The sequence below is a fragment of the Mastomys coucha genome, unplaced genomic scaffold (assembly GCF_008632895.1).
Source record: "Mastomys coucha isolate ucsf_1 unplaced genomic scaffold, UCSF_Mcou_1 pScaffold20, whole genome shotgun sequence".
Lineage (NCBI taxonomy): Eukaryota > Metazoa > Chordata > Mammalia > Rodentia > Muridae > Mastomys > Mastomys coucha.
In genome coordinates this window covers 140,842,177-140,857,255 of record NW_022196903.1, presented here as the reverse complement: position 1 = coordinate 140,857,255, position 15,079 = coordinate 140,842,177, and the positions used below count along the sequence as shown (strand labels likewise).

The 15,079-nt window shown below is 44.1% G+C and overlaps 1 protein-coding gene across 1 annotated transcript in view; it reads right to left on the bottom strand.

Annotated features, from left to right (window-relative positions):
* The window catches only part of Arntl2 (aryl hydrocarbon receptor nuclear translocator like 2), a 49,843-nt gene that overhangs the window by 993 nt on the left and 33,771 nt on the right, over positions 1 to 15,079 (bottom strand). The window contains exons 8-14 of the mRNA XM_031381048.1: positions 11,014 to 11,254; positions 10,482 to 10,588; positions 9,724 to 9,874; positions 8,333 to 8,391; positions 6,075 to 6,183; positions 3,446 to 3,533; positions 1,729 to 1,837 (exon numbers count right to left, since the gene is read on the bottom strand). Coding sequence (XP_031236908.1) covers positions 1,729 to 1,837; positions 3,446 to 3,533; positions 6,075 to 6,183; positions 8,333 to 8,391; positions 9,724 to 9,874; positions 10,482 to 10,588; positions 11,014 to 11,254 — 864 coding nt within the window. The remainder of the gene's footprint in view (positions 1 to 1,728; positions 1,838 to 3,445; positions 3,534 to 6,074; positions 6,184 to 8,332; positions 8,392 to 9,723; positions 9,875 to 10,481; positions 10,589 to 11,013; positions 11,255 to 15,079) is intronic.

Here is a 15,079-nt window from a genome sequence, read left to right as displayed (position 1 = left end):
CCTGAGTGTGATGTGAGGCCCAGCACTGTATAAACCAGGCCTGTGGTGTACACCGGCAATCCCAGCCTGAGGCGGGAGAACCAGAAGTTCCAGGTAATCCCTAGCTACATGCATGTTGGAGCCCAACCTGGGACCTGTGGGAAGAAGGCCTGTGAGGAACTTTTATAAAAGAGCCACCCTAACTGTGGGTGTTACCATTTCATAGGCCGTGTCCTGAATTGTGTGAGCACATAAAAGCAAGGGAGCGTGAATCATTTCTGTCTGCCCTTGACTGTGGCTTGACTAACAGCCTCTCTAGGTGATAGACTGGGAACAATGAGCTTTCTCCCCTTTCTTCTAAGCCACTTCTTGCTTTATCACAGTGACAAGAAGGGACTAAAAAAAAAACCATGTCTTTAGAATCAGGTAAAGCCAGGTAAGATGAAATACATGTCTTAAATTGCAGATGTTGGATTTTTAAAATATTATTTTATTGTACATACATGTGTATTTTACCCACATGTATGTCTGTGTGATTTGTACATGCAGTACCAGAGGAAGTGCCGTGTGGGTGCTGGGAATTGTACTCCAGTCCTCTACAAGAACAGCCAGTGCTCTTAACCACTGTGCCATCTCTCCAGGGCTCTGACATATTTTAAATGAGCCAGTCTTATGCATCTCCTAGTAGAAGATCACGCCACTGAATGAAGGGCAGGCAGACTCCCAGACAGTTGCAAGTTGGAGACTGTGTATGCAGGAGGAGTCAAGCAGACATTTGCCTGCCTACACTGTGAACAAAGATCTGCCACTGGAGCCTGGGATAGGGTAACAAATTCCAAAACTCTGAGAAGCCAGAGATTGACAAAGGAAATGAGGGTCTGGTGAGATGGCTCCATAGTTAAAGGCACTGTCTGTGCTCCTAGAGGTCCTGAGTTCAAATCCTGGCAGGGTTTGGTACCCTGGCACTGGAGTTACAGATGGTTGTGTGCCAGCATCTGGGTGTTGGGAACTGAACCAGAGTCTTCTGTAAGAGCAGACAGTACTCTTAACCATTGAGCCATCTCTCCAGGGCTCCTACACTTTTACTTTATTTATTTTATTTTTTAAGCATGAGGTTTTTTTAGTTTCTTGGAAATTCTTGAGAATGGACATTTTTTCCCTAGATGGAAATACTTTTAAATTTTTACTTGAATTATGTGTATTCAGCAAAAGCCAAAACTGGCTTAACTGATGACTGAATCCTTTGTGGCAGGTTTAGTGAGTAACTGATGGGGCAGGAAAGAGAGAGCTCAGCAGTTAAGTACCACGTGGTAGCTCACAACCTATAGCTCAGGTTCTAGGGGAGACAATAACCTTTCTGAGAAGACTGCATACATGTATGACAAAATGCTGGAAAACATATAATAAAAATTTAAAAAATCCTAAAAAACAATGACTGCTGACCATTGTGTTAGGATTCCAGGTGCGGGGATCCTGGGGATGTTTTGGGAGGGAGCCTTTTGAGACGAGGAGTTTCTATTAGCTCTGGCTGGCCTAGTGCTCACTATGTAGCCTAAGGTAGCCTTGAACTTATAGTAATACTCTGCCTCAACCTCCAAATGTTGGGATTGCAGGAATGTGTTTCCTGATGGGGAAAAAAAAAATCTTAAAACTCCCTGCTTCTTTAAAAGTCCCCTGTGTTTAAGAACACAGTGTTGGAGACGGAGACTTTGGGACTGTACATGGTATCTCGTGACAGGGACAACTTACCAAGGAGTGGTCCGTGAGGGTGGGCGGGTTCAGTGCTCTGGTGTTGCCTGGCAGCCTCCAGGCCTGCTGTTTCAGAAGGACTCACTGCAAAGAGCTCCCTAGTGGATTCCTGGAAAGACAGGATGGAGCAGTCACAAGGCTCCTACCTAAGTACAGTGAGAACCATGGGTGCCATCAGAGCAACTGGCACCAGTTCCTCCCTCAGCTGTGCATGAGTACCCTGGTGCCACACACCCTGTGCTCTGTGTGCAGCTTCCATTTTTGAAGCTGAGAGAGCCACCAGATTCCAGACCAAGGCATCTGATGCTAAAGCCAAGATCCCTTTATATGGGTGCATGTGCATGCCTGTGTGGGTGTGTATGAATGTGTGTGTTTGTGTGTGTGCACACACATGCATATGCTATGTACATGTGGAGGCCAGGAGATTTAATTACAATGGCTTATATGTCCATTTCTATGAGATTACTGTATTTGCTAAATAAGAAAATAATAAGTTAGGAAGATACATTATATTTCCATACAAGTTTTACCCATATCATATGACATTTACATTTTCTGGCTCATGCTCCCCTAGTCACATATCCTCCTCCTCCTCCTCTTCTTCCTCCTCCTCCTCCTACCCCTCCTTCTCCTCTTCCTCCTCCTACCCCTCCTTCTTCTCTTCCTCCTCTTCTTCCTCCTCCTTTTCTTCCTTCTCCTCCTCTTCTCCTCTCCCTCCTCCTCCTCCTCTTCCTCTCCTTCTTCCTCTTTCTCTTCCTCCTCCTTCTCATCTTCCTATCTTCCAGAGCTGACTGGCCACCTCATGCTGTTTGCTCTAGATCACACTAGGATCATCATGCATTTCAGACTTCCAGATCGCAGTAGACTTAGTGTCCCTTACCCCACATGGGAATCAAACCCAGGTCCTCCTATGTACCAGCCAAGAGCATTAAGCTATATATCCATTCCTTTGTATTTTTTAATATTTAAAACCTTCTTATATCGGGACAGGGTGTCACTAAGTTGCCTAAACTAGCTTTGAGGCTACTCATTTATGTCTGCCGAGCCCTGGATTCACCAGTTTCCACCTCTCAAGCTACTCTAGGGCGGAGTGCCCACCAACCACGGTGTAATTACTGTACATGCAGTATGCATTTCAGTTAGCTGTGTTTATCGGATTGACTAAGTGGCCTCTGGTACTTATCCCATGGCCTACTTAAATCTCTTTCAGACTACCTGAGTGCTCTTAAGCCACCAAGTCAGAATCTGTGATGACTGTAAAGCCCCTACTTTCTGAGCACCTAGTAGGAGAGTTTGGGTTTTAGGTGGCATGATGGTGAATGCCTGTGATCCTGGCACTTGGAAGGTGGAGGTGGGAAAATTAGTTCAAGGTAATCCTCAGCTATACAGCAAGTTTGGGGCCACCCTGGGCTACATGGTACCCTATCTCAAAATAAAAATGATTTTGGTTTATATTCCATCACCTATCCCAGGGGATATGTTATTTTCATGCCTGCCTTACGAGTGAGGACACTGAGGCAGAATTCTGAACTGATGTTACAAAGACTGGATATGTGAGCCACACACACCCTGGGACCCTTTTGTGGCTTCTAACCGTGTCTCCTGTTACCACTGACCTATACTAAGACGTCCCCTAAGATGACCGAGTCAGCAGAAAGGTCCATGTATCTTCATAGAATGGCCTGACACAATGAAAATGAACATTTACGTCACTCACGGGCCCACAGGTGCTCCCGCAGTTTACACTGTGGTTATCTCTCACTACTTCTGAAGGGTTTGCATCTTCTGGGGATGAAGAGTGTAACCTAAGAATGGAGACAAGCGATATTTATTCCTCAGACAGGATTTTGGAAGGAGTTTTTCTCCTCTGAATGCATCATAAGTCATTGATAAGCAGTAGCAAGGAACCTCAGACTAAACACTTGCTATTCAGTACTTGAGGCCAGCTGCTTTCTTACATGGCAGACTTATTTTTGACCCTGGAGTGCTGAAAACACTTCACACACACACATGCATGCTGTGCACGCACTGACACACACACAAGCAGGCTGTGCATGCACTGACACACACATGCATGCTGTGCATGCACTGGCTCACACACATGCAAGTTGTGTATGTACTGACACATACACATGCATGCTGTGTATGCAATGACACACCCATGCAAGCTGTATATGCAATGACTCACACACATACATGCTGTGCATGCACTGGCTCATACACATGCATGCTGTGCATTCACTGACTCACATACATGCTGGGTATGCACTGACACACACACATGCATGCTGTGTATGCAATGACACACACAAGCAGGTTGTGTGTGCACTGACTCACACACATGCATGCTGTGCATGCGCTGACACACACAAGCAAGCTGTGTGCGCAATGACACACACAAGCAGGTTGTGTGTGCCCTCACCCACACAAATTCATGCTCTGTATGCAATGACCCACACATGCATGTACATACAAGCACATACACAAAATAAATAAACAAGATGTGATAATGTTTTAAAATAAGATGTACAAGCAGAGCAGGGCTGCAAACCTTCAATGGGAAAAACTTAAGAAATTGAAATGAAACTCAGCTGAGGACAAGATGCTGAACAAGCAAGGTGTGGGCTCACTCAGACTGTCTTTCTTTCTTATTTTTCCATTTCTCTACCTTTCTCTATACCATAAATATAGATTAATGTGTATGAGTGTTTCCTTGCATGTATGTCTGTGCACTATGTGCATGCCTGATGCCTTTGGAGCCCCAAAGAAGGTGTCAGGTACCCCACCCAGAACTGGAAGAACGAATGGTTGTGAGCTGCCATGTGGGTGCTGGGAATTGAACCTGAGCCCTCTTAACTGCTGAGCCAGCCCTTCCATACATTGCAAAGTATTCTACTACATGGTTGCGTCAGAGGGAATCACTTAATAATTTAAAACCTTCTTCGGCAGCACAGCTATTATGGTCTTATTCTTTCACAGTTGGCTATGACAGCTTGTTTTGAGCCTCAGATTAAATATACTTTTTTTGAGACAAGGTCAACTATGTAGCCCAGGTTGGCCTGGACCTCACTATGTAAATCAGGCTATCTCTGAACTCATAGTTCCTCCTGCCTCCATCTCTCAAGTGCTTGGATTAACGGAGTGCACCACTATGCCCCACCTAAACACATCTTGTTCTATATTAGGTCTCTGAATGTACCCCAGGCTGGCCTCAGGCTCAGGAGAATCACCATCTTGCCTGAGAACCGGGATGACAGGTGTGCACCACACCTGGCTTATCCTTGTATTTTTAATGCATTGTGTCTAATTTCCATCCAAAGTTATTTCACTAATTTATACTTTCTAAAGAACTGAGGAATCTGTTTTTTCTCTCTCTTCAACAAAGAGAATTATCAAACTTTCAAGTCTTTCATACTCTCCTAAGTGAAAAAGTTCCAGACCCTTTGTTTAATTGTGTGTGCATCCATTTAAATATGGGTGGAAATGAACAATTTCTAACATTTCTTGGCCATTCTCTCTGTATTTGTTGTGTCCACAATTTAGTATCAAAACAACAATTCAGCTATTCTAAGAAATCGTTTTATTTATTCTAATTTTATGGTTATGAGTGTTTGCCTGCATGCATGTTTGTGTCCATGTATGAAGTGCCTTCAGAAGAGAGAAGCAGGAGTTAGATCTACTAGAACTAGAGTCGCAGACAGTGTGAGCCATTGTGGGGTGCTGGAAACTTGAGACAGCTTTTCTACAAGAGCAACAAATGCTCTTAACTGCTGAGCCATCTCTCTGGACACCTACAAAATTATTCAATAACTCTTCTTTATGCTTTACACAAAGTTTGAAGTATAAGTATATAAAATTTAATATATTTATGATATAAAATTCTTTACACATTATAGATGGTTATTATACAAAGCACACACTTTCTGGTTTATATTCACTTATTTTAACTTTATTGTAATAGTGTAATTTATGCTTCAATTTTGAACTTTTATGCAATTAAATTTATGAATTTTTTTCTTCCTGAATTCTGGATTTCACATGATGTTTAGAAATAACTTGTCAAAAATAAGATTATAAAAGTTTTTCTCTGGGTAGCCCCCAACTGCTTACAACTCTAGCTCCAGGGGATCTGATGCCTCTGCCCTGTGAGCAAGCCACTTGTAGGTGCATACCCAGCTGCCCTGTCCTGCCCTACTGAATGCTGGCCACACACACAGGCATGCACACACACAGGTGAGCACACACATACACACTCACACACACAAAAGGAGAACAACTGATCTATGTACTGGTTTGTAACTACAGCAGCCATTTATACGAGAATATTTGCAGTAATAAAACTTTACCTCTGTAAACTCAGAACCTCATTTGCAATATCTGTTCCAATGCTCCCAGCACCAAGGACAGTCCCCGTGGATATGCCAGGCACACTGATGCAGGATTGTCTAAATGAGTCTATGCAATAGCACAAGAGAAAACTCAGTGGAGAGCGTTAAAGAGTACACAGCCCGTCAGGCAGTGGTGGCACACGCCTTTAATCCCAGCACTTGGGAGGCAGAGGCAGGCGGATTTCTGAATTCCAGGCCAGCCTGGTCTACTACAGAGTGAGTTCCAGGACAGCCGGGGCTACACAGAGAAACGCTGTCTCAAAAGAAGTTAAAAAAAAAAAAAAGTGCACAGCCCTAGTTAGTGGCTTTCTTTCTATTCAGACGATTCCCTAGTTTTCTCCTGAAAAGAAATAGATGATCCACACCTTAAAATAACAGAAAACATGATGTGGCCTTTTATTCTGTAATTCCTAATGTGTGAGACGCTGTGAGCAGAGATCACAGATGTGTGAAGTCACCAAGAGATCAGCTATGACTTATGACCTTCAGCACGGTCTCTTCCCTTCTGACCCTGACAGCAAAGCCAGGGGAATACCATTCCATATTTCATAGTTCCTTTTGTGTTGTTGTTTATGTTTATTCTGTCCTCTCCAAAAGCAGCCAGTGCTCTGAACCTCTGAGCCATCTCTTCAGCCCCAGGTGTTTGTTTGTTTGTCTACCCATTTTTACTTTTTGTTTTTCTCAAAGTAGGGTTTCTCTGTGTATGTAGTCTTGGCTGTCCTGGAACTCTGTAGACCAGGCTGGTCTCAAACTCAGAGATCTGCCTGCTTCTGCCTCTTGGTTTTGCTTTGTTTTATTTAGATAGTGTCTCAAGTTGTTGAGTCTGGCCTCTCACTCCTGATCTCCCTAACTCCATCTCCCAAGTGCTGGGATTACATGCATATGTCACCACCATATTCAGATACTTCAAAAATACATTTTGTATATAAAACATAAGTACATCCCTGTGGTTAAAAAAAAAATCTGAGATGGAAAAACAGGCCCTTCATGATAGTCTGTCATTTGTCTAGTGGTAAGAAATGAACATGTGGATAAGGCTGGGAGGAGACTATGTGACAACACCAGTCTGATTACGAGGACTTCTGTCCAGTGGGGAACCAGTCAGGTGAGCAGCGACTTGCGTGGGGTACCATGTTACACTACAGTGGAGACATGAGCCAGGTGCTCTGGCACCTCAAGCGATTTTTGTTCCTGGAAGTTTCCTATAGGGTCTATGTGCCTTCTGAACTTGGTCTCTTGTTCATTATTGTGTGTATGAATGATGTATGTAACCACATGCATGCTACAGCATACCCTTGGAGGTCAAAGGAACATGTGTGGAAGTCTGTCCTCTCCCACCCTGTTAGTCCTGGAGATTGAACTCAGGTTGTCAGTTTCGAGGCAAACACCTTTATCTGCTGGTCACCTCACCTTAGGTATTAGTGTATGTGTGTATGATATATCTATATGATATGTGTGTTTATATATGTGTTTACATGCATGTACATGTGTTTGTATGTGTGTTTATGTTTACATGTGTTTACATGTATGTAGGATGTTTGTATATGAGTGTATAGGTGTGTATGTGTGTTTTGATGTATATCTATATGATGCGTATGTATATGATATGCATGTGTATGATATATGCATGTATGTATGTATATGATATATATGTGTATATGATATGCATGTGTATGTTATGTATATGTATGACTTGTGTATATGATGTATAAGTGTGAATGTGTATATATGTGTGTGTATGATATATGTATATATGGTGTGTGTATGATATATGTATGCATGATGTAGGTATGTGTATGTATCTGTATATGTGTATATGATATGCATATGTATATTATATGCATGTGTATATATGTATTATGATGTATATGTATGATGTACATGTGAATATGGTATGCATATGTATGATATATGTGTGATATATGTGTGTGGTAGTGGAGGACAGAAGACACACTGATATCAGTCCTTTCCTTCCACTTTCATGTGTGTTTGGGGAATTGAACTCAGGTCATTATCTGTACACAAAAAGTGCCTTGGACTTCCAGAGCCACCCTTCCTGTCTCTATCTTCTTCCACAGCCCAATGCAATGGGCCTGTCCAGTTGAAATGTTTTCTAACTTCCCCTGGAAATTTTCTCCGTTCTTAGACAGAAAAGCAGATCTTCATAGAATCCATACCGGATGAGTGATCACCCCTGATCTGAAACTCCAGCTTACCTTCAGAGGACTGGCTGCTGCCGCGCTGAAGAGAGGATAACCTGGTCTCACTGCGCCCCCTGGAGGTCAGAAAAGCACATGACATTCCCTGAGGGGCAGGAAATCTGTTAATGCCCCACACTGGCTCCAAGTATTTGACTTGCCAGTTTTCCACTCATTTACATTTTATTGTTCACTTCGCCTAAGATTGGGATCTGTGGCAAATGCCCCACTGGTCTCATTCCCACAGTGACGGTTCACTTAGTGCAAAGGTCCACAGCTGTATTGGAAAGGCTAACAGGGAACATGGGAGGTACGTGCCTCCTAGTACTGGGAAAACTACACATAAGACAAACAAATGGAGCTTATTTGAAGAAATTTACACCTATTTAAAAGCTTAGCGGGAAACAAAGCTCAGGCCAGGATGAACGGCAGTGAGAACCAGGCTAGAGAAGGGCATCCTGGTCTAACTGCGCCCCCTGGAGGCAGTGAGAACCAGGCTAGAGAAGGGCATCCTGGTCTCACTGCGCCCCCTGGAGGCAGTGAGAACCAGGCTAGAGAAGGGCATCCTGGTCTCACTGCGCCCCCTGGAGGCAGTGAGAACCAGGCTAGAGAAGGGCATCCTCTGAGGGCACTGGCGGATTTCTGCTCACTCTTGGCTGTCCTGTACACACTTTCTTGTGGCACAGAGGCACAGAAAATACATCGTTTCTTTTTTGTTTTATTTTTGTTTCAAGACAAGGCCTCTCCTGGCTAGCCTGGAACATGTTACATAGACCAAGTTTACCTCAAACTCAGAGAACTACCTGCCTTTTATCCTTAGTACTGGCATTAAATACATGTGCCTGGCCTTGCCTTCCTGGGGACTGAACCAAGGGTCATGTACACATTAAGCATGTTAAGCTGAGCTATATCCCGCCTATCTCCACCACCTCCTCCTCCTCCTCCTTTCTCCTCTTCCTCTTCTCACTTTCTTTTTCTTTCTTTCTATTTTTTTCTTTTTTTTTTTCTTTTTCTCAGACAAGGTCTTACATAGTCCAGGCTGGCCTCAAACTCCCTATGTAACCAAAAGTGACTTTGAATTTCTTATCCTCCTGCCTCTTCCCCCTGAGTGCCAAGAACAGAGGTATACATGACACTGCCTACCTTTGCCACTTTTACCACCAGGCATTAAACCAAGCATGAAGATTTCAAAAGGCCAACATTCAGCTTAGTCTGAACAACTAATGTCAATGGAGAGTAAAGGATGTCAATGGAGAGTAAAGGAAGCTCTCAGACCGCCGGCCGCTGCAGCCTTGGTCATGGTGTCTGTTCACAGCAGTAAAACCCTCACTAAGACAGTGTCTTAAGAGAAGCAGAGATACTCATCTGAAATTAGATCAAAGGTCTTAAGAGCACAGAAAACTACTCACAAAACCAGCATGTTGACAGACACGATGTACTCCAGCTCTTTGGTCCAAGGGTTCGTGAAGCTGAGCCACATGCTCTTCAGAGTTACGAAGGAGCCATCCTTCACTCTGAATCTGTACGAGTCTGTAAGTACTTTCCCCTTACCCTGCAGAACTTCACAGGAAAAGCTGCAGTTAGCACAGTGGCCCATACAATCAAAACCTTCCAGCCAGGAGTGGTGGCTCACGCCTGTGACTCCGTCACCAGAGGCTGGAGAGGGTATATGCTGGTTCCAGACCAGCCAGGGGGCCATGCTGAAACTCAGACCAAAACCAAACACCAAACCCAGACCAGGGCCTTGAGAATCAATTCAAGGTTTGGCTTTCATAAGGAATGAGAAATTGAGAATGGATAGTATAGTCCATTTCTTTATTTAGACAGGAGTTTGCTATGCAGCCCAGGCTAGCCTGGAACTCGCGATCCCCTATGCTACCTCTCAAGTACTGAGATTCTAGTGTGGTTCAGCACACCTGACTGAAGTCATCATCTTTGTTGTTGTTGTTGTTGTTTGTTTTGTTTTATGTTGTGTTTTGAGACAGGGTTTCTCTGTGTAGCCCTGGCTGTCCTGGAACTCACTCTGTAGACCAGGCTGGCCTCGAACTCAGAAATCTGTCTATCTCTGCCTCCCAAGTGCTGGGATTAAAGGCATGAGCCACCTCGCCTAACTTGAAGTCATCATTTTAAATTACCCTCAAAGCACCTCATTCAGTGAATTACTTACCTGCTTTGTGCTTGTCAGTCAAATTATTGAGGTCATCCTGATGAAAATATTCATAACATGAAGTTCCCAAAAGTTCCTGAGGCAGGTATCCTAAAATTGCTGTTGCCCTGGTTTTGAAACAGAAAAACATCATGGCAGTTGCTGACGGTGATGCCTCCCAGAACACTGCAGGTCCAACATGGGTGGGACTGTGGGGAAACAGCCTGAGGAAAGAGCTAGCCTGGGCTTATGGGCAGCCCTGGTCCTCCCCATCCATAGACAGACTACAAACAGGACTCCAGGTGAGGCCCATGACATCCTGCTGATGCCTGTACAGGGAGCCATGGGTACCACCAACACTGAGGCCATGGAGCAGGGCAGACTCAACATCACTGCTAGGAAACACCTTCCAAAGTTTGCTCCCCAGTTCTCCATCTCCTCATCTCACTTAGATTCTACTTCCTCTTCTCAAGCCCTAATTAAGAGAAGACGGCAGCAGGGCTGCCAAGCCGTGTGTCAGCTGCCCCAGTGGCCTCTGGGCAGCTGTGCTTACCTTTGGTCCACGTAGATGAATTTCCCATTCATTGCGAAGCGGGTAATGAACTCAGCTGGTCTCACGTTGATTGTGCCATTCTTCTGAGGGACAATGTGTGGATGTAACCGTCCCATAGCCACGAGGCAGGTCAGAGGACTGCTGTCTTTTCCTCTGCCCGTCTCTTTCTCCATGCCAACGACATTCAGAGGCCAGGTTCTCAAGTATCCAGTGCAATGGACAGTGTGGAATTTTCTATGGTCTAATGAAAAATCACAGCAATACACTTAGGTCACCATGGATACTGACATTACCCCCCTTCCTCCTCCCTCCTCCTTCTTCCTCTTCTCTCCTCCTCTCCCCCCTTCTTCCTCTTCCTACTTCCTTCTCCTCCCTCTTTCTTCACTCTTTTCTTTTTGAGACAGATGTATTCTGAAGCCCAGGCTAGGCTTTAGCCAGCTCCCTATGTATACCAGGCTATCCTCTCATCCCGTATACTATTGCCTCAGCCTCCTAAGTGATTACAGACCTATACCATTATATACCTATACCATGTCTATGAAGACACTTGCAAATCTCTTATACATACATACACACACACACACACACACACACACACACACACACACATATGGACATAGTAGGACCACAGAAATATTTGGTGAACAATTGGAAGCATAATAAAAGGCATATATAAAAGACTTTTCAGAAAAATTTCCAACAATTAATTCCCATGATACAGCTTATCAAACTGGCCCATCAAAGTAAAAAAAGGAGAAGAAATCAGGTGCTCAAATACAGGAAAGTTTATGGAAACAAAGAGCTACCCCACAGGCTCAGAAGATGTGTGGTACACACACACCACAGCCTTATAAAAAGTGACTTGGAGTTTAAAACGCAGAAAAAAATCTAATACAAGTTATTTAAAATGTTCATTTGTGACTGGGCTTGCAGAAGATCAGAAGAGCCATTGGCACTATTCAAAAAGCCTAATAGTTCAGGAGGTTTCATTGTAACTGTTATTGAGCGTCTGACATGGGGCACACATGTGTGGGGCACACATGCCACAGCACATATGTGTGGGGCACACATGCCACGGCACATATGTGTGGGGCACACATGCCATGGCACATATGTGGATCTCAGGGGACAGCTTTGAGAACTTGTTTTCTTCTGCCTTTATGTGGGATTAAACTCAGGTCACCAGGCTTGCATGTCCAACGCCTTTACCCACCATACCATCTGGGTCCTCAGTAGTAAATCATTTTTAACAAGTTAGTTTTTTGAACAGAAAAGGATTCAGGTTGTCCCAGAGGCTACAGCTAACAGTAGTAAAGAGATGAAGAGGGTAAGATGTGCCAGACAGTCAGTGCTGTGAACATATAACTCGTCCAATCTCCTCGACAGTCAGTCCTGTGAGATGCTCTAAAAGTCTCTGCTTGGCTTTGGAAACAAGTGAACGCTACAGTCACAGTGCTCAGCTGAGGACTAAGTGTGAACTGACTGGCTCCAGTGCTCAGCCGAGGACTAAGTGTGAACTGAATGGCTCCAGTGCTCAGCTGAGGACTAAGTGTGGACAGGCCGGCTCCAGGGCTCAGCCTCTGAGCCTCTGTGCCAGTCAAGTTCATTGTCTAAGTTCATTGCTTTCATCTACACATGGAATTGTCTCTAGATAAATTGTATGTTTATCTAGAATGAGTCTTAAGAAATTCATGCAAAATTAAGTCCTATCCTGAATCTTTGCTGGCTGTAAAGGAACGAGCCAGTAACCCAGTAAGGAGAACTGAGTAAAAACCGTGTACCTGCACAGAGGCGGGACAGCGCACTTCACTCCAAGGGGAATTTAAAATGTTCTGGAAACAAATGGAAATGGGAACACAATGTACCTGTGATGAGACAGCAGAGGGGGTGGCAGAAGGAAAGACGGAGCCTGGGGTTCAGAGGAGCTCAAGAAGGAGAGGAGTGAATGAGAACAGCCAGTGTGTAATGTATATGCACACACACTATGAAGATGCCGCAGCGACACCTAGGACTTACCATGCTAGCTTAGGAATACTTTAAAATTTAAATAAATTTAAATAAATATATATACATATGCATATAATGGGCCAAAACTTTGGCATAGGGCAAAAATGGATAAGAAGGAAATTTATAGCAAAGTTTACATAAAAACACTAAGGTCAAGTAGACAGAACTCAAATGCATAACCCAATCACTCACCTTAGAAAAGCGAGAACAAAACAAACCCCAAATCAGAATAGCTCCAGCTCTGTTCTTTTGGATCAATTCAAAGCAGCCTGCAGATTCAATGCAATCCCCATCAGAATGCCAATGACATCCTCAACAAAACTGACAAAAAAAACCCTAAAATTCACATGAAGCACAAAGGAGCCCAAGAGCAAAGCTAGAGGTGTCTGGCTTTAAGATATAGCACTGAGTCGTGGCAGCAAACACAGCGAGGTGATGACACCGGATACACACGCCTACAGGGCAGAACAGAAACCCAGAGAGAAGCCCACAAGTCTACAGCCGACTAATTCTCAATATCATTGTGAAAACGTGTGTTTGAGAAATGACAGCTTCATCAACAAACAGTGCTGGGAACGCTGGACGTCCATCCGTCTGTCCATACGCAGAGCTGAACCTAAGCCCCATCTCTCTGCACAGCAGTCAATGAAAAGTGTGTGCAGACCCCAGGGTAGGACTCAGACTTCTGGAGCCACTAGTAGGAAACACAGCAGATGCTGGGACAGGAAATCTTTTCCTAGATCAATCCTCAAAGCACAAAACACAACAGCAAACTTGGTTCAAATCTTGTCCACAGCACAGGGAACAAGAGTCAACAAAGGAAAACACAACCCAGGAACTAGGAGAGACTATTTATGGTGACTCGACTGATAGGGAGTTAGTATCCAGCGCATGAATGTATGTATGTATGTATGTATGTATGTATGTATGTATGTATATTGTAAAAACTTAACAAGGAGCAATCCATCCAAAGAGTTTCCACCTGTGCTGACAGTTTATGCCAATTTGACACAGGCTAAAGTCATCTGAGAGGAGGGAACCTTAATTAAGAAAATGCCTCCATAAGACTGTGCTGTAGGCAGCATGTAAGACATTTTTTTTTTTTAATTGGTGATTGATGGAGGAGGGCCCAGTCCATTGTCAGTGGTGTTATACCTGGGCCAATTGTCCTGGGTTCTATAAGAAAGCAGGCAGAGCAGCTGGGCAGTGGTGGTGCACGCCTTTAATCCTAGCACTTGGGAGGCAGAGGCAGGTGGATCTCTGAGTTTGAGGCCAGCCTGGTCTATATAGAGAGTTCCAGGACAGTCAGAGCTACACAGAGAAACTCTGTCTCAAGAAGAAAAAAAAAATGAAAAGAATAGAAAGATGAATAGCAAGTCTTGAGGAGCAAGCCATGAGGAGCAAGCCAGTAAGCAGCATTCCTCCACAGCCTCTGCATCAGCTCCTGCCTCCAGGTTCCTAGCCTGCTTGACTTCCAGTCCTGGCTTCCTTCAGTGATGGGCTACAATGCGAAAGTGTAAGTCAAATAAACGCACTTCTCCCCAGCTTGCTCTTTGGTCACCGAATTTCACTGTAGCAATAGAAACCTTAACTAAGACACTGCTCAAAAAAAGAAATACAAATAACACCCACACATTGCAACAATTGGTATCAGCCATTAGGGAAAAACAATATACTAACCTCACTTCTGGGTGTGTATCCAAAGAAACAAAGTCAAGATACAAAGAGATACCCAGATGCCCATGTTTAAAGCACATAGTCTCACTAGCTAAGTGATCTGCACAAGGACCTGTCAACAGACACAGATAAAGAGCAGATATGGTGTGTGCAAGCAATGGAATGCTGCTCACACACAAGAAACAAACAAACAAACAAATGACGGTGAGACCTGAGGACACTGCATTATGTAAACTCAGGACAAGAACTGTGTATTCATTCACTCTCATACACAAAAACCAAGAAATAACTGGTCTACCTGTAGTCAAAACAGCAATTATTGGGGACAGCTCTGCATCACACAGAGCAGAGAGCAAGGGGGAGATGCCTGGGCATGTACTAA